Source organism: Podarcis melisellensis (genome assembly GCF_964234715.1).
Source record: "Podarcis melisellensis genome assembly, chromosome: 1".
Classification (NCBI taxonomy): Eukaryota; Metazoa; Chordata; class Lepidosauria; order Squamata; family Lacertidae; genus Podarcis; species Podarcis melisellensis.
The window spans coordinates 132,214,345-132,233,615 of record NC_138528.1 but is presented as its reverse complement, the minus strand read 5'-3'; the positions used below and the strand labels follow the sequence as shown (position 1 = coordinate 132,233,615).

Genomic DNA, 19,271 nt, shown 5'->3' with positions numbered 1-19,271 from the left:
TGCATGTATAAAAACATCTGGGCCATTGTTTTTAGTAAGACTTTTATGAGAATGAGAGACAAATTCCTGCTGACTTAGAAGTGGTTTGGTTTTTGATATTTTCTCATAAATAAATGGAGTCGAGGGAGGGGAAAGATAATAAGCAGATTAGAGAAATCTCTTTTATAAAATAAAAATCCATAATAAATCTTGTTTGGAGTATGAATAAATCATTTCTGCCATACATAATTCATTGTTCTCAAATAACAAGCGCAGGAACCAAGGAAGGAAGGAGGCACTTTCAGGGACTATATTCCACCCCCCACCCCCCGCTTGCAGCTCTAAAGAGATTTTGGGAGAGCTGTGCCCTTTTCCATCACCAGAGAGTTTGACCCCACCTCTCTCACTGTAGTAGGCAAGCACTTCTATAGGGGTGCAATCACTGTAAATTGCCAGTATGTGTCATGTTCATTATTAGATTTCTCCTCCTAAAACCATTTGGAGAAAAGAAACTTTATTCACATAATATACAGAGAGAATTTGGAGGAAGACCAGACAAAAGGGAAGCTAGACTTCTCCTATACTGTAAATCATAATTCTGCAACTGAAAGCTGAGATTCTGCAACTAGAATGAATGGCAAAAGTAGGATATACTTCCTGCTCTCTTTTCCTCTCTCCTGCCAAATTGAGTGAAAATTAAAATCTGCAGAATATATAGACTGCTGAGGCCTGGAAGAATAGATAGGAAGGCAAACAGAGAGTTTGACAGTCTGCAACTTGTGCACAGAGAAAATGAGAAGGGGGGGAGGTGCTAAAAGAAGCCCTACCCTAAGCTTTGGTTTTTGTGCTTTTCCATATGATTTTCCTCTGCTTGGTTTGTTTTCTCTACAATGATAGGACCTAGAAATCTGTTTTTATATTTTAAAAAGTGGTAAGATGTCCCATGAAAGCTGTGGACTGACTTCACATTCATGATCATCCTGCAGCTCGTTCAGTTCCACTCTCACCAGCTATGCCGTTAATAACTGGTCCAGGATCACAGTAAAGATGCTGGCCATACACATTTCAAAGAAAAGTTCAGAAACTGCACCCCTCCAACACATATTGGGTCATACTCAACTAATTTGTTGTGCCAGCAGAAACCAGTACAATGAGTCTTGCTAGTGCAATAGCCTTCCGCCCCCCACTCCTTGCTTGTGACCTCTGCACCCTCCCGGGGGGGGGGGGAGAGATTTCTTCTTCTTCTTCTTCTTCTTCTTCTTCTTCTTCTTCTTCTTCTTCTTCTTCTTCTTCCTCTTCCTCTTCCTCTTCCTCTTCCTCTTCTTCTTCTTCTTTCTTGAATTTGTATATTGTTCTTCATCCATAGCTCTCAGGGTGGTTCACAAACTGAAATTACAAAATAAAAACCACAAAATACATAGTGGGGAAAAACAGCAAACCAATACTCTCCCCTCCCACATCACACTTAAAAGAGCATTTGATGTTAATCAGCCAAAGGGCTGATTGAAGAGGAACATTTTCACCAGGCGCCTAAAGGTGTCTAATGAAGGGGCCAGTCGAAGCTCCCAAGGGAGAGCATTTCACAAATGGGGAGCCACTGCAGAAAAGGTCCGTTTACGTGTTGCCACCCTCAAGACCTCTCATGGAGGAGGCACACAAAGAAGGGACTCAGAGGATTATCTCCGGGTCCAGAGATTGTTCCATTTGGCCAGCATAAACACTTGTGCTAGTGGGAAAATCACCTTAGCGTGACATCAAACACCATTCTTTTTCAACGACAAAGTGATGGTAAATGTTGTGGCCTCTGTAATGTCCCACTTCCTGCTTGCCAGCGTTTCATGATAGCCTTGTTCATAAGAAGAAACCAGGAACCCATAGTTCTAGACCTGCTCCTCGTCATTTCGTTTTCTGCTGCGCCACTCTTTCACCATACTCTGTTTGCAATCAAGGAAGGCGTACATCATGGGTAGGAAAACTAAGGCCCGGGGGGCCGGATCCAGCCCAATCGCCTTCTAAATCCAGCCCGTGGATGGTCCTGGAACCAGTGTGTTTTTACATGAGTAGAATGTGTGCTTATTCAAAATGCATCTCTGGGTTATTTGTGGGGCATAGGAATTCGTTTATTTTTTTCTGTTCAAAATATAGTCCGGCCCACCTCATGGTCTGAGGGACAGTGGACCGGCCCACAGCTGAAAAAGGTTGCTGACCCCTGGAGTACATGCTCCATTAGCAGCTATGGAAATGTGTCTGTGATGAAGCATCTTCTTTTCTCATTCATGCATTTGGACCCTGATCGAAACCATATGGTCTAGGGTCTACTTAGATGCCAGCTCAGCAGTCTTTTTCTGATTTTCTACTGTTTGTCAACACACTGTTTATAATGGTACATGGAACCTTTCCACTGTTCCCTGCTTCCATGGGTGTTGGATCATGAGTAAAGTAGATAGAGTATTAGGTTTAGAAAGAGATGTTTGCACTGTAATTATGACCAATGCTTTTTTTTCTAGAAAAATAGATGCCGGTACTCACCGTGAAGTTGTTACAGTATGTGCCACACTTTTTAACAACAACAAAAAGGGGTTCCAGTACTGCGTGTCCTTGAGTATCCCCTGAAAAAAAGCCCTGATTTTGACCTTCATCTTAATAAATTGTGACCACATTGCCCAACCCAAAGACTGGTTCGCATTTAAGCTTTGCCCCTAAACAACACTCTGCTGTGAGAACAGTGGAGCTCAAGGCTGCCAAGCATTTAATGATCAGTTATTCTGCCTAGGACTGTTCATTAGGCAGAGTGAGGCAGCGGCTTCAGCTGGCACAGAGGTGTATGTCATGTGCCCCGTGTGTTAATTGCTGCTCTGAGGTGTGGTGGAGGACTGTTGTCCTAGCACTGTTATTTTAGTAAGGTTGTGCTGCCACTCTGAATGTAAATGGGTGGGGGCATTTGCCCTATTGCTACCCTGACAACAAGGCACAAACAAAGGGGCAGGGGGTCCAATTCAGTGGTAATCACAGTGGGCTCAATACCGCCCAAGTAAGGCACTTGTAACTTTCACTGGTTTCAATGGAAGAGAATTAAGCATGGGCTTAACTATTGCGCTCTGTTATCAGTGGGGCTTAAAAGTGAACCACTTTTGGCTGAATTGTACCCAGCATAAAGATATCCATATTCCCCAATCTGCTTCACTGTTTAATGTATTTATGTGTGTACATTTCCAGGTCCAAACTGCTTTGCAGGAACCACCATCATTCCGGCTGGCATCGAGGTGAAAGTGGATGAGTGCAACATCTGTCACTGCCACAACGGGGACTGGTGGAAGCCTGCTCAGTGTTCCAAACGTGAATGCCAAGGCAAGCTGACTGCATAGGGCAAAATCCCAAGCAACAAGGAGTGTGTGTCCAATGTAACGGCTTCTACACTGCACATGTTAAATCTGCCAGCTGCAATAGGGTCACCAGCAAAACCTTTAAGGGTTTAACAAAAGTGAATATTTTACTAATGGGCAAGTTTTCTCCCTATATAGATATTTAACCTATCACGGCAAGCAGCACAGATTGATGGCTAGCAAAAGGACATCCTACAGAGGTTCTTCCTCCAACCTGCCAACTGAGTTAGAGCTCATTTTAGCTCTTCACATCTGTGACATCAATATCATTCATGGTTTTGTGAGCTTCAACATCTTCTTTCTTTTCCTCGGAGCCAGGGTAGTTGGAACGCGCAAGTTAAATGAGGATGGTTCAGAAATGAAATGCACTTTTTAAAACCAGTGGGAGAGAGGATGCAGGAAGAAGGAGGACCTTCAAGAATATAATGGATGCACAGATATACAGCAACCAGGCACCCTAGGAGCCTTCTGTATATGTTATGCTTTCTCCACCACGTGGGGACAATTGAATTGAAGAAATGTATACACCATAATGACAAAGGATACAGTCTAAAGTGTCAGGCAACCAGTATATAGGTAGATAACCTCAATGTCCTTGAAATAGTTTATGTGACTCAAGAAAGCCAGCACTTACTGACATCCCTCCATATACCTTAATGCCTCCCCTTATGTTGCATTCCTGTTTCTTCCCACTCCACTTATTTTGTTGTAGGCTCTGTGAGGGAGGAAAGGGGAGAAGAAACGTTAAATTTCTACATTGCCAGCTTGCTCCCAGCCTCTATTTGACTATCAGAGAAGGGAAGAGGAAGCCCACCTGAGGCATGTAGCCAGACGCTATAGGTAGACTCCAGAAATAATGGCACCTTCTTTGCCCTCCCACACATACCAAGTTACATGATATTGAAAGTTGCAGTCAACAGGTTTTATGGGATAATAAATGAAATGATGTTGTAATAAATAACAAGATGGAAGGTGAAAAAATATTTTTAATAATTTCAGTGGCACCTTTAAGATCAACTAAATATAAGCTTTCAAGGTATGAGCTTTTGTGTGTAATACACACTTTGTCAGATACTCTGAAGCAGAGGTCGCTTCAACCTTATAGCTGTTGATGACTGTTATGGCACTTGGTTCCACAGAGAAGGGCAGGACAGATCAACATGGCTATCCACCTGAATCTGTAATTATGGAAGGCACAACACTGAGCTGCATGAAATGGAAGTCCATCAACCTTATAAAAAAAAACTCGCACAGGTACAGACTGATATTTTATTTCTAACCAAATGCAAAAATTTGGATATTATACCTAAAGGTCTCAGAGCTTATATTTAGTTGATCTTAAAGGTGCCACTGGAATTATTAAAAAAGATTTTTTCATCTTTCATCTTTATTATGACTATGACAGATCAACACGGCTATCCACCTGAATCTGAAATGATGTTGGAACAGGAAAACATCAATGATAGGGTTTCCATCCATGACTAACCGTTACATTCTTCATCAGTACTTTAAGGGGGAAACTATGGAAAATAGACGCCATCCCAAATTCCTAAAGCATGGGACTTCAGCAGGCTCACATAAGGGATTGGTTTGACCATCTGTGATGTCTGAAACCAAAGTAAACAATCCCATGTAATACAATGTTGATTTCCTCCAGAGCTAAAATGCAATTTTCTCTGCAGTTTTCCTGAGTTATATCTGTATTTACCTTGTTTCACTATCATCTAGGTTTTGCCTCCAAAGACTGGTCCTCTGTGTGCCATTTCCAGCATTCACTGAAGGTAATGGCGGCATTTTGAACTAATTCAGTAAGACCAGGTTTTGGCACACTGCTCTTCCTCAAGAGCAGATCTGAATAGGAAACAGCTCTGCTTGCTGGCATTTTCTTGTACGGCAGTAAAATATTTGATGGAATAAACATGTTAGTGTCCAAAGCCTGTAATTGCCAAAGCCACTCTGGAAAGCCTAGTGGCAACAGCTAGCTTGCAGCATCATGGAACAGGTTGGAACCAGGTCCACAATTAACATAACCCACAGTTTTTCTTAAGAGCTTGGTGAGGTATGCCTCATGCTCCACAGAGAGAGATTTGTGTTCCTGGGAATGCGCTTGGTCTTCTTCTTGTCTCAGAGTAGGATGATCTTGCTAAGTGGGAAGGACAATTTTGCAACAGAAGGCAAGTATTTAGGGCCCAAGTTTGTGGAGGACTAGAAGTAAGCCTGCAGCAAATGTTTGTAGAGATGGAGGGGATATTAGTTGTGTTTTCCTCAAAATCAATTGATTGTGGGTAGGATTGCTTTGTTGGGAACTAGATCCAGCTTAAAATACAACCTTTACACCTTGCTTCAACAAACCACATTTCTCCAGTAGGCCATAGCTGCCATTGTCTTGCCTCCAACCCCATTAAGCCATGATAAGGGATGGTGGAGAAAGCCAATTCCGTTTGAATTTAGAGAGGAACCTACTTAATTGGCACTTTCTGAAACTATTCAAAGGATGCTTACCCTCTGAAATCCACATATCTCCAAATTTTGCAGTGCAGTTCTCCAGCTATGTAATGCATCTGAAAACACATATATTAGTGAAAATAGCGTACATAAATGAATCACATTATTTTGCAACAATGTGCATATTGGGCAAAATTGCATATAAATGTGTGTATTATGAGAAATTTGCATTAAAATGCTGGTGAATTTTCATGAAGACTTTAAAAAGATTCAGAAATTAATGCAGAAGAGTGGAGAATGGAAAAATGAGAGAAACCAAAATTGACAGATCCAACCATTCCTCACCATGACTGCCAGACCATTCATGATTTCTCTCCCTCATCTGTCTCTCACACATACACACACAACATGCAATAAGCACCTTGATTTCACTTCCTAGCCACCTGGTCTTTTCTTTCAGTTGGGGCTACACCATTCCAATGTTAGTGTTGTTATTAAGTTTTGAATGAGTCCAGTCCCACAGGCATTTCTCCCCTCCCCACAAGTCACATCCTTCTGTTTCTAACCAGGTCCATGCCCCTGGCCTCAGAGTGCTCAGCTGGCCAGGTGCCTCGCTTGGACTTACGCTGTCATGACAAGACAAGACTCCCACCCAGACAAGCTCTACATGGGCCTGTTTCTAACTATATATTCGTTGGTTGGTTGCTTGGTTGGTTGGTTCACAGAAATTAGTTTGTAAGATTTGGCATGCAGGTCGGGAGCATGTAGGCAGCTGCTCACACATAAGCAAGCAATTTTCCCCCATTTTGGAGTGTGCGTCATGCATCACCCTGCAAGCAAGAATGCCGTTTCATCTTCAGAGCTCTCCCTCCCCCTTTCTAAGGGCATCCTCTTCTCAGTAATCTTTTCATTGATTTCAGCTGCCCCCCCCCCCAAGGTTTATCAAGTCATAGAAGAAGGCTTTTTGAACCTATGTGCTGTTAACTACAGCCACGTAATCCTGGGTGCAGTAAAAAGATCACTAAACCAAACCTTTAACCTTAAAGTGGAGCCCTCCCGCTTCTAGCACACCAGACCCTGCAGTGCAGGAGGTCAGGGAATGGGAGGCTTAGAATAGTGCAGATGCTTTGCATGCATGAGCTAATACTTCATTCAAACGTCTTTTGAGACGTAGAGTTGAGAAAGTCTTCTACATTATTATTATTATTATTATTATTATCATCATCATCATCATTATACTGCCCTATACCTGGAGATCTCATGGCGGTTCACAGAATAAAATCAAAATATAAAACCACAAAATAAAAGGGTAGACCAAGAATAGCCAACATGGGGCTTGCTAAACATTGGACTACAAATCCTATCAGCCGCAACTCAGGGGCATCTAAGGGGAACCATGTTGGCCTCCCCGGAGTAGACAATTATGGGCTAGAAGGGTCGACAGTCCCATTTGGCATAAGGCAATTTCATATACTCATAGCACACCTATCAGAGGGTGAAGTTGCCAAGTCTGAACAACAGAACAAGGTTCTGGCAGGTAACCAGTATTTGGATCTCAAAAGCTAGCTCCTGCCAGGGTCCACCCGTGACCCAGTTGATTTGGTAACGCTCTCCTCCCACCAAATTCTGCCCTGCCTATTCTGCTCATAGGAGAAATACATTTGAAATCATAAATGTATTTGGTAGCCCTAAATGCGTGTCTCACTGAGCAGTGCTGGTGATTCAAGCAAGCTATGATATATCCCACAGGAGAAGGCAAAACATGGAGAGAGAGAGGAAAAAAAGAATCCCAGCAAACAAAGGTAGGGTTGCTAGCAAAACTGACTGCAATGAAATGAACCAGGACAGAAGTTCTGCCAAAACCAGCACAAAAGTCAACATAAGACAGCTGGCAGCATGGGATAGGATCGCCCAGTGCCCACCCAAGATATTTGGCTGCCTAAAGCAGTTTAAAGTCAACACTTTAAAGAATCATATTGGACACCAATTCCTGACTTCGTATACCGGTATTTCCTCTGCTCTTTAGAGGTGTGCCTGAGACAGGTCACTTCATCCTGCTAGGGCAAGCTCACTTATGAGGCAGGGTGACGCAGCTGCCTTGGGTGGCAGAAGCCCCAGAGGCAGCGCTCCAGCAGATGCCCTGCTCCCTACTGCTGCCATTGCTAGCAGAGAAGTGGTGCCAGTTTCTGGCACGAGCTCATGAAATATCACTGAAATCTCGCAAGAACTCATGGAGCACATGAGATCTTGCCAGAACCCACTGTTGCCATTGCTGCTTCCCAACCTGAGTAAGGGAGGCAGTGGGACAGCAGTGGGGTTTAAACCAAAATGCAGCTGCCCTTTGAAATTTGGACTTCTCTGAAATCTGCAATACAGTTTCTGCAGCCAAAGAATGTATAACCAAAATAACCTGCAAAAATGCATTCTGTTAGGGGGAAATTACTTGCAAGATGCATTAAATGGCAAAGCTAGTTACAAATATGCATACGATGGGAGATGTGCATGTACATGTTTTTGGACATGTGCCTACGCAGTTCCATGTGGACTTCAAAAAAGCATATATGCCCAGAAACAGGGCAAACCAAAATGAGAAACAGAGAGAAAGCCAAACTGATGAATTCACCCATCTCAACTTTTCCTATATTTCAGTAGCACTTACCTGGTGCTTCGTTCCATTACATTTAGAGGACCACGAGGGCAGGTTTTGTCCTGCAGAACCTTTTCCCATGGCAGAGAGCAAGGGGTTCTGGTGTGGGAAGGGCACTGCTAGGCAGGCAAAGAGGCAGACTTCAAGGTGCCTTGAGGACAGCTTCCCTGGATGCTTGGCAAGTTTATTTCCTCAGCCAGAGCCAGCATTGGCCCTCATCATCCTGCATCATATCAGGCAGCCCTTCTCTAATACACCAATTTGCAGCAAAGTTGGCACTTTGCTGTTGTGGCCATTAATTCACAAATGCGCATTTGTAAATCATTCATGAGCTGCTTCCCTCCTCCCTCACCCCCTTTGTGATTTATTCATGTCCACAAAGAGCAGAAAGAAACATTTCCACACTTGCCATTCACTGAGAAATGCATTCTGTGGTTTGTTCATTCTCCCAACCCCAACCCCCCTTCTGCACACAAGTGAGCTAAGACCAGTGCAGGCCTGAGCATTCTCATTCCCTGGAATAAAAAATAAATGACATACCTAGGCGTTTGAAACACTATGAAAACCTTAAGTGGAGCCATGAAGTATAGCGGCCCATCTATTATTAAGGAACTACCATGTCCTATTGGGGTTGCGGGGCGCGTGCGGGGGGGGGGGGAGAACTGAAAGAAAAAATGCAATTGGCTGGGATCCATCAAAGCACAGGCACACTAAGAGCTGTCCAAATAATTTACTGAGGCACAGAAGCTTGAACGCACCACAAAGCAAGTTTTAGAAAGCAGCTACTCTTGGAGCTGGAGAGTGCCAACTGCTACGCAGGACCACTGTGAGTAGCAGCAAAGAGCCTTTTCCTGGAATTTGACCACTTCAGGGGTCACTGCAAAACACTACCATTTTTTTCTCCAAGGAAAAGAGCACCCTCCTCATAATTGAAAATGGACCTGAATGTTCTTGTATACCACCATTTCCCCTGTTTTGTGCCTCTCTGAGGGCTGCTCTACACATTTAAGGAAAAGCACAAGGTACACCACTTCAGAGGGCCAGTATAGATGCTTCCCTGCACCAGCAGAAAGCCAGCATGCCAGGGAGATGGGTTCTGTCCCAGCCATCACACTTTAGGCATGCAAGCAGGTTTTTGTATGTGGGAGGAAAACCTATAAACGTGCAGCTGCCATGATTCAGCCCCAGAAAGATTGGACTAGGTTGTTTTTCTGAATGGGTGGGTGGGTTTCTGCAACCACAGGAGCCACCTTAGGGTCTGCACCTTGTACACTTCCCTGATGAGACAATGTCTTTATATCCTGCACACCCTCTCTGAAGCATGATGAAGATAAGAGAGGCAGAGATGGAGATCATTAGTTACCCCTCCTCATGGCCATCAAAATACATGGGTGGCTGGATAGCGTCAGTAGCAGTCAGGGCTCTTGCACTGTGCAGTTAAGGGCAGACAGGTCATGTCCCATATGGTTTCTGGCTTCTGCACAGGACTGCCAGATTGCGTAAAGCTGTGGAAGCACTTCATTTGTCATACCTCAAACGACAACCTAGCTACACTTACACCACCCTGTTTGAATGACCGTGCATTCTTACCACAAATTCATACAGCTGCAAACATCTAGAAATCATCTAGAATGGCTCCCTGGCGCAGTGTGAACTTCAACCCACCAGAAATGGTGTTGCAATTTGCAGGGGCCGGCCATGCTTCTTAACCATTCCAACAAGTTAGGTTATTAATTTCATTTACATCCTGCCTTTCTGTAGTGGAAATCAAGGTGGTCTCAGGCATTCTTCCATCCGGGCACTAACCAGACCCAGACCTGCTTAGCTCTAGCAATGATGCTCTGTCATGTGCCTTCAACCCATGCTTGCAAGTCTGCCCACCCAGGGTGACTCAGGGGAGTTATTCCCTGTCTGAAAATCATATGATTGGCAGATCCTGACCTCAATCCCTCTGCACATACTTTCCCATTAAGTCAAACAATTTCAAAGGTTACAAAGCATGTGTGTCGGTGTGCAAATGAATACCATGATATGGGAGTGATGGTGGGAGGAAGGCAGGGCTAAGCTTCTAGATCAGCCTTCACCAGCCTCATGGTCTCCAGGTACTTTGGACCAGAACTGCCATCAGCTGCTGTGCTGGGTGGGGCTGATGAGGATTGTAGTCCAAAACATCTGGAGGGCATCAGGTGGGCAAACAGTGCACACAAGCCAGACCATTAGGGCCAGATCATCAGCTAGGTGCCCCCAGCCTCAGCTATGCCAAATCCCACTTGCAGAGACCAACTTGTGTACTCAAACAGTTGCTGAAACGCAGGGGGTTGTTTAGTAGGACTTTTGCTAAGAGGGTGCCTGTCAGCAAGGAGCCAGATTTTTTTTTTTACACCTTTAAACAATAGTGTGCCTGAAAACTAGTGAAAACAAAAACAAACACTCTACTGTAAAAAAATGGGATTCTAGAATACAATATTGAAAAAAAATATATTATTAAAAATTATTTTGTTAAATATAAAGTGTGTTATCCAGCAAACAATGTCTCTGGTGTCTTTCATCATCTCCACACCTACCAGCTGATGCTTCCAATTCCTCATGATTTTCCCTGCTATTTTGTTTTAAAACAATCACAACCTAATTGGCCATGAAGAACTGGATGGGATGAAACAAGCTGAAACTTAAAACAAATAAAATAAACTTAATCCATATATTATGGAGGTACGGTTGGTTCCTGGGAGGGATCAGTCTGGAAATTGGGGTTCTGCTTTGTTTTGGACATTACCCTTCCTTCCCCCCCCCCCCCCGAAGAGTTGAGTCTGCAGTCTGGGACACACTTTGATCCAGAGCTATTCAGGTGGCAAAGGGGATTCCAGGTGTCTTTTACCAGCTTTGATTGCTGTGCCAAAATTAATCAAAGTAGTTGCCTATTCCTTTCCAGGCTCAATTCTTACCTCTAAAGCTTGGGGTCTAGACATTTAAAACACTGCCTCCTGCCGTATGTGACCCATATACTGCATACTTGCACTGACAAAAATTCTACTGTCAACTAGGAGAAGCAGGAGAGAATGCAATTAAACACTTATTTGGTTTTACAGCACAGCTCAAAATAAAATTGCAACAGGAAAACAAAGAAGCAAAATATCTCAGTATGAATATCCCCGACTGGTTTTGATCAAATCCACAAAACCTTATTTCCAATTCTCTTTCCACCTTTAAATTTGTTACTATAGCCAGGACAGTAACCAAATCTGGGCAGGGCAGGAATTCTATACCTTAATAGGGGACAATTTCAGCCAGTGCACCATTTTTCTCATCCCTGCTTGCATGACAAAAGCTGTATCTGCCAAAATTCTTTCTCCTACACAACAATTAAAGATACAAAAGCCCCATCTTCCTTGACTTCCCGGACACTCTAGCAGCCTGTGTCCCACATGTTGGCAATACCGCCTACATTTCTTGAATATTCATAGGGGCTGCATCTGTCCTCTAGGGTGGGCAGATGCAAATGATGAGAGCGCTCTTGCACCTTTAATAGGAGAGGGAATTTCAGCAGCTTTAGCTTGTATGACAACACCCTAGGGGTTGCATAGTTGGATTATGATCATTCTGAAAATCAGTGACAAATTTATACTGTGAAGGAGAAGCCCAAGTATTTTTTCTCGATCTATAATGCTAGCTTTTCCCATCCTGGACCATATTTCTAACCTTAATGCAGCCTAATCAGAGTAATAATTTGCCTCCACATTGCAGAATGCATTTGATACCTCTAGGGAAAGATGGGAAGTGCCATTAATCATTTAAACTAACTAATGGTTTGCTGAGTAATTACTGCTATCACTACTGTTTGTACAGTACTTTAAATATGTGCAACCCTAAATATGATAAAAACATTATTATTCTTTGTTGATTTGGGGACATGTTAAAATAAATACATTAGACAAAAAGCTATCAGTTTGACACACCTATATTGTGTAGCAACACAGATGTTACAAATGCATAAAATATTGCATAAATTGCAAAGTTACTATCATCGCAACTTTCCTTTGCATGTTTTGGTTTGGTAGCCTTCAAGTGACTGGGGTAATGTCTACACAGCTTTTGTGTCCTTGTAACAGTTGTGTAGAAGAGGGAATTTCAGGAGGTGTCATACAAGCTAAATTTCCTTATTCCAGACAACTGTTAAATGTGGAATAGCCCTGCCCTCTTTTCCATCTGCCCACCCTAAGCCAGGACCCTCTACTGCATCCCTGTGGTCCACCGTGTATTGTTGATCTACAACTCACATCGTGGTCATGCTGGCTAGGCCTTGTGGGAGCTGGAGTTCCGCAAGATCTTGAGGCCCACAGGTTAGCCACACCTGTTCTACAGGGTTGCAGCTTGACCTAAGGTGGCTTCAGAGAGCAGAATTACCACTATACAAATAGATGCTAAAACGTGGGTCTTGAAGTACTGAACATGGGTCCAAAAAGGCTGAAGGTTGTTTAAGATGCTGATGAAGACTGCTTGTGTCTACTTTCTCACCACGGTGGCTAACTTGTGGTTTTTGGACTGCATGGCATCAAACTGGAGGGTGGGAGGAACGCCAGTCAAAATTCTCTCTCTCTGCTCCCCAGAAAAGTAGGTGCCTAGCCTAACCTTTCGGAATATAATTAAAGGTGGTATAAAAACACGAGTAATAAATGAATAGTGTTTTTAGTTTGTTTGCATGGAGACCCATTCTGCCATGTAGCTTCGTAATCTGAAGTGGTACAGCAGCATCACCAGTTTACCTCTTTGGTGAGAATCATGACATGGCAAAGTGGGTTTGGTGTGATGGTGTGCACATGGAAATCCACCATAGGGCATAGTGCTCATTTGTTTTATGTCCCTTCATTTTCCTTGTACGGAGAGTTGCTTTGCACATAGCAACATGCTGCAGGAGCATAACTTTGTAGGTGCAAATGGTCACCTAGTCCACCCCAAAGGCATTTGTTATTCAAAATATTTGGGCAAAGGGAGACATCATCTTGTACACAGTCATCTCCACTTACTTATACCCCCAAAGTCTCTTCCACACATCTAGGTACAACTACTCTCCTTGGACTCAGTTCTCAACAGACTCACTGTAATTTATCTCCTGATTAGAAGAGTTGTGGCTTTCTTTCCACCTTCATGCCTGTGCCTTTTCACTTTCCCTCCCTGATTTCTCTCAGGTAAAACAATTGACCTCCCTGTTGTGAACTGCAGGGATCCCACTCCAGGGTTGGTTTCCCAGACAACAAAAAGTTCATCCCCAATCACAGACATTAACCGTAGAGGCTGCTCAGTTTCAAATGTAAAAGGTTTCTTTAGCCTACTGGGTATTAGGGAAACTGAAGAAAGCTTTCAAAGGCACTACCACAATCACAAAAGCTTCTAATCTACTCAGAAATCCTGGAGAAATACTTTACCCTGAAAACTGAAGACCCGCAAAAGTGCCTCTGAGGAATAACTCAACAGAAGATAGCATCTCCTTGTAAATCAGAGATGCCCCTATTCAGATTGTGCACTACCAGGTATCAGTACCAACTAAGGGTGGACTATACATCTTTTAAATAATAATAGTAAACACTGGAACTCCAAATACATTTTCAACAACCTAACTCCAGAACATGAAAATAATGTACCATGTCAACAGCCCCACACAAAACAATTGATGAAAAATGGCCTTAGAATGTGACTCAATAAGATACTAATAAGTCTTTATGTTATTATGAAGGAATGTGGGTGGTGCTGTGGTCTAAACCACTAAGCCTCTTGGGCTTACTGATCAGAAGGTTGGCGGTTCGAATCTGTGTGACAGGGTGAGCTCCCATTGCTCTGTCCCAGCTTCCGCCAACCCACCAGTTCGAAAGCACACCAGTGCAAGTAGATAAATACCACTGCAGTGTGAAGGTAAATGATGTTTTCGTGTGCTCTGGCTTCCATCATGGTGTTCTGTTGTGTCAGAAACAGTTTAGTCAGACTGGGCACATGACCTGGAAAGCTTTTGGTGCAAAACGCTGGCTCCCTGGGCCTGAAGCGAGATGAGTGCCGCACCTCATAGTCACCTTTGACTGGACTTAACCATCCAGGGGTTAAGTCCAATTTAAGGGAATTTCTCACAGAACAATTATCAGAACAATCCTCAGAACAATTTAAGGGAATATCTCAATTTGCTTTCATGTTATTATTCCTTATCCAATGGGGCCATTTGCTTTCTTGCTTCAATTGCACCAATTCTTGCTTTTGTCAGCTGAATGCAATGGGATTAACTTGGGATTGTGACCCATAACAGACTTAGCAGCCCTAGTCAAGATGGAGCTCCAAGCATATAATGTGCAGTAGTCTGATACAGATAGATAGAGATATATAATATGGACTACTACTTTGCTACATAGAAGATACCTGCCAGTTTTGGTCAAGGCTGTGCTCAACTGTCAAGAGGTTCAGTTGGGCAGGATTCAGTTAATGAGTCCCAAGAGTGGAAGCCCTGCGCAAGGACTTCTGCTTGCACAACGGAGCTTCTTCCTCTGCTTACCTCCTTTATGTGCCCCCTGAAATTGGGTCAGGGGAACCGCCAGAACAGCAAGTACAATTCCATCTGGCAAGGCAAAATTATGCAGTAAACACCATAGCATGCTGTTGAATTCCTCCCTAGGGCTTTTTCCATCTGGGTTGAAGGAACAGTTGAGCAAACACAAGCAAACATTTATAATGAAAGCCCCAAACTTAAGCAGTATCCATACAACTGCTAGTCATCCTCCAAAAGGTTATGAAATGCTATGACAATGGTCAGTCTACACCGGGGTAATGAACCTGTAGCCCTCCAAATGTTGCCACCCCCCATCATTGGCCATGCTGGCTGGGAAAGAGGAGCAACCACAAGGTCATAGGATGGCTCAGTGAAAAAGAGGGCATTTAATCAAAGTGGATTCTAGGGGGTTCAGCAAGTGTAGCTTATCATGGAAGCTAGAAGCACTAGGATTTTCCTCTGTGCACTGGTATCAAAGGGCAGCAGCCCTGTCCCCTTTTGCATCTGTCCACTCCTCAAGGTCAGCAGCCTCCTAGGGGCAGCACTGCAGGCTGGTGTAGCTTGTTGTCTAAAAGGCTGACTCTTCGGTTGTGAAGCCTCCATTTCAATTCAAGGAAGCCTTTGGCAAGCCCCTCTTTGCCTCCGCTGCCCCACCCACAACATGGGGATAAGGATACAGATTGTATTTGCAGGGTTATTTATGCGCTCTGAATGCTCAAAAGCACTATATAAATGCTAAAGAGTCAAGCAATGCCTGCATATTTTACAAGACTTTGTTGAGGGGGGTGTTGTTGTTTTTTTGTTGTTTTTTAAGACTCCAGATTGATAAATGGCTTTTGCTGCTGTCTTGCTGTATTGTTATAGGAAAATGGAGGTTCTTGGAAGATTGCAGTGGATGAAAATGGAAGAACAATTTTGTGTAAGGTTGAGAAATGTCAAGCTCCACTAGAGCGTGTTTGAGTTATTCAAGCAGGTACCCTCAAACTTTACAAGAGCTGGTGAGCCTCTTTCAAGAACAAAACTGTTTCAAGCCTCCCAATGCAGAACAGATGTTCACTCACTCCTGGCAACAACAGAGTGCTGCTGGCTCCAAATCAAAATGGGGGAAGCAGGATCCGTGCCCATTGGATTGGTGTGTACATGCTGATCCTTGGATTCTGTATGTAAAGTCTCAAAGTTTTAAAAAGTGCTTGCAAAGCATTTCAGGATTTTGCAGATTCTATTCACTTCCAGCCTCCCATTGCAGGGAAGAAGATTTCCATCGAGGCGGCAAGGAGGTTTAAGTCATTTAGAGTCTGCACCTGATTTCAGAACCGGCACTTATGCATTTTATCTACACCAATCCACTTGGCCTGAGAACCAGGATTAAAGAATGATGGCTGCATAACACAAACCTAAGGTTGAAAATCGATCCTTTGCATTCTGCAGCTCTTTCAAATTAGAAGTTGTCACCTAGGTTTACTGTCGGGCATTTATATATGACAGTCCTCTATTTGAAAGAGCTGTGTGGTCCAAGTTGGTTTAAGGAGAGAGAACCCTAAGAAGGGAGAGCAACAGGGGAGACCTTGAAGTTGCGCCAGGACAGCAGGCATTCTGGTCACCTGACCTCAAAAAGAAAATTGTACAGTCGGAAAAGGTACAGAAAAGGGCAATCAAAATGACTGATGCAGCGATTTCCTGTGAAGAATGGTTGCCACATTTGGGACTTTTTAGTTTGGAGAAAAGCAGGTAAGAGGTGACAATGGAAGTTTATAAAATTATGCTTGGCACAGAGAAAGGGGATAGGAAAAAGCTTTCTTCCCTGTCTCAGAACATGAGAACGTGTGGACTCTGGATGTTGGAGCATTCAAAGCAGATTAGAGAAAGCACTTCTTCACACAGTGCACAGCTAGACTATGGAATTGGCTCCCACGAGAGGTAGTGGTTAAAAGAGAATTAGATAAATACATGGAGGTGAATCAAGGGATACTAGCAACACAGCTGTGCTCTGTCTCCATGGCCAGAGATGAATACCAGCAAGCTCCTCCAAGGCTTTTCATACCCTCCAACATTTCTCTGATGAAAATAGGGGCATCCTATTCAATAACAACAACAACAATTTTATTATTTATACCTTGCCACTCTGGACGGCTTCCAACATATATAAAAACGTAATAAAACATTTTAAAACTTCCCTATACAGTGGTACCTCAGGTTAAGTACTTAATTCATTCCAGAGGTCCGTTCTTAACCTGAAACTGTTCTTAACCTGAAGCACCACTTTAGCTAATGGGGCCTCCCGCTGTTGCCACACCACTGGAGCACGATTTCTGTTCTCATCCTGAAGCAAAGTTCTTAACCTGAAGCACTATTTCTGGGTTAGCGGAGTCTGTAACCTGAAGCGTATGTAACCTGAAGCGTATGTAACCCGAGGTACCACTGTACAAGGCTGCCTTCAGATATCTTCTAAAGGTTGTATAGTTACTTATCTCTTTGGCTCAGGGGGTCACATAACTCCACACCCTCCAACATTTCTCCGATGAAAATAGAGACATCCTAAGGAAAAGTGGGGCATTCTGGGATCAAATCAGAAACCAGGATGGCTTCTGTAAATGTGGGACTGTCCCTGGAAAATAGGGGTACTTGGTGGGTCTGGTTTTTATGGCAGACAAGTCACTTGGTCATGGCCTTCCCCACTATGGCAAGATGTATTTCTAGCTAGATTATAGTATGATTTCTAAAGTTGCTTCTATATGTATAAATTAGCATTTGCAAATTTGTTTCTGCTTTTTTCTATTATGCATTTCCTCTAAAAATACAGGCAACAACACACACACACACACACACACACACCCATAATATATATAACCAGGTCACTAATTAAAAGGAAATGGAAACTTACTCATTCCAGTCCTCATCATATCATGGGTGGGATTCTGGAACCAGTGGAGTTAAAGGAGCCTAAGGGAAAGCCCCTAACTTGGGCAACATCCCTTTCTGTCCAAATACCCACCCCCATGTTTGTTACATTTCAAAAGGCTTTACTTGTCACAAAACCCACACTGAGAACCCCAGAGCAGTGGGGAGACAAGCAGCTTGATGGGGGTCACATTAGAGCAGAGAAGTTGCAGGCAGGAACCGGCTCCCCACTGCCTCCCCCTTCCAACTCCCCCTTTCCTAAAATGGCTTTTGCCCAAAGAAGGAAAAGGCCGCTTGGGTTTGGCCATGCACATTTGCCTGTAATAGATGCAAGCCAGTCCCAAAGAGATGTAGGGAACCTTTTATCCTAAGCCACTTAGGTGTTTATCAGTCTTCTTTCCAATAAATTTATGAATGAAAGGTATGCCCATTTTCCTCTTCATAACTTCTCAAACCACTTACAATTAACTTGTAATTTACATTGCTTTGTGGATGTGAGTTGTCTTAATTCTGGTACTTCCATAGCTATCCACTCAGATCTCAATCTTCTCTCTCTCTCTTTAGTAATGTTCTCATCCCTTTTAATTAATTACAGAACGGGGCCAGCCAGACCCATTAACTGCTTTTCTCATTTAGACCTTTCAGAGATGTGGTTGCAGATGCAATTTAATTTTTTGACCCATGATCAATAGCAATTAATAGCACCTCTTTAATCTAGTTGAAAGGTTTCTCTTTGGCTTCCAAGAGCTGTCATCTCAAGAGACAAGGGACTGATACATATATTGCCAAATCTAAGAGCTCAGCAGTCTGGACAGCTGCATCATCATCATCATCATCATCATCATCATCATTATTATTATTATTATTCAGTAGTGGATTTAACAGACCAAAAGGCAAATGGTCTTCTCCTGCCCCTGCTGCTTTCCCCACACCTGAAATCAGCTGTTCTCTCCCTGTCCATGGGAAGCCAAGACCCATCCCCCATCAAAAAAAAATATTCAGGACCAAAATACATTATAAACTAAAGCCAGTTCTAAACTGCTTTAACACTCCCCCCAATGAGGCTCCAGAAACATACAAGTACATTGTTTGGGTGTGGGTGTGTTTCAGGTCATACATGATTATTTCTAAGGAGCACTTATATTTCTGGCCAGCTCATGGGTTCTTATTATTAAGTATTATTGAAGGAATGGGTTTCCCAAACCCCAAAACTGACTGTGCAGGCAGTTTTTAAACTGCACCAAAATCCCCATTTCTCCTTAGCTAAAATGCATAAACTTTAGCCGTTGAGCAAATGCAAAACAAGAACACAGCTCTCTCCCTTATCAGTTTGACGGCAAGACTGGCCTTGGCTTTACCAGTAAAACAGACACAGACATATGTCCTGACCACAAAT

General features: G+C 43.3%; 1 protein-coding gene across 2 annotated transcripts in view; it reads left to right on the top strand.

Moving 5' to 3' along the window:
* The window catches only part of VWC2L (von Willebrand factor C domain containing 2 like), a 112,931-nt gene extending 108,928 nt beyond the window's left edge, over positions 1–4,003 (top strand). For both annotated transcript variants that reach the window (XM_081899085.1, XM_081899083.1), the window contains one exon: positions 3,196–4,003. In XM_081899085.1, the coding sequence (XP_081755211.1) occupies positions 3,196–3,246 (51 nt within the window). In that variant the 3' untranslated portion in view covers positions 3,247–4,003. The remainder of the gene's footprint in view (positions 1–3,195) is intronic.
* The last annotated feature ends 15,268 nt before the right edge of the window (positions 4,004–19,271 follow it).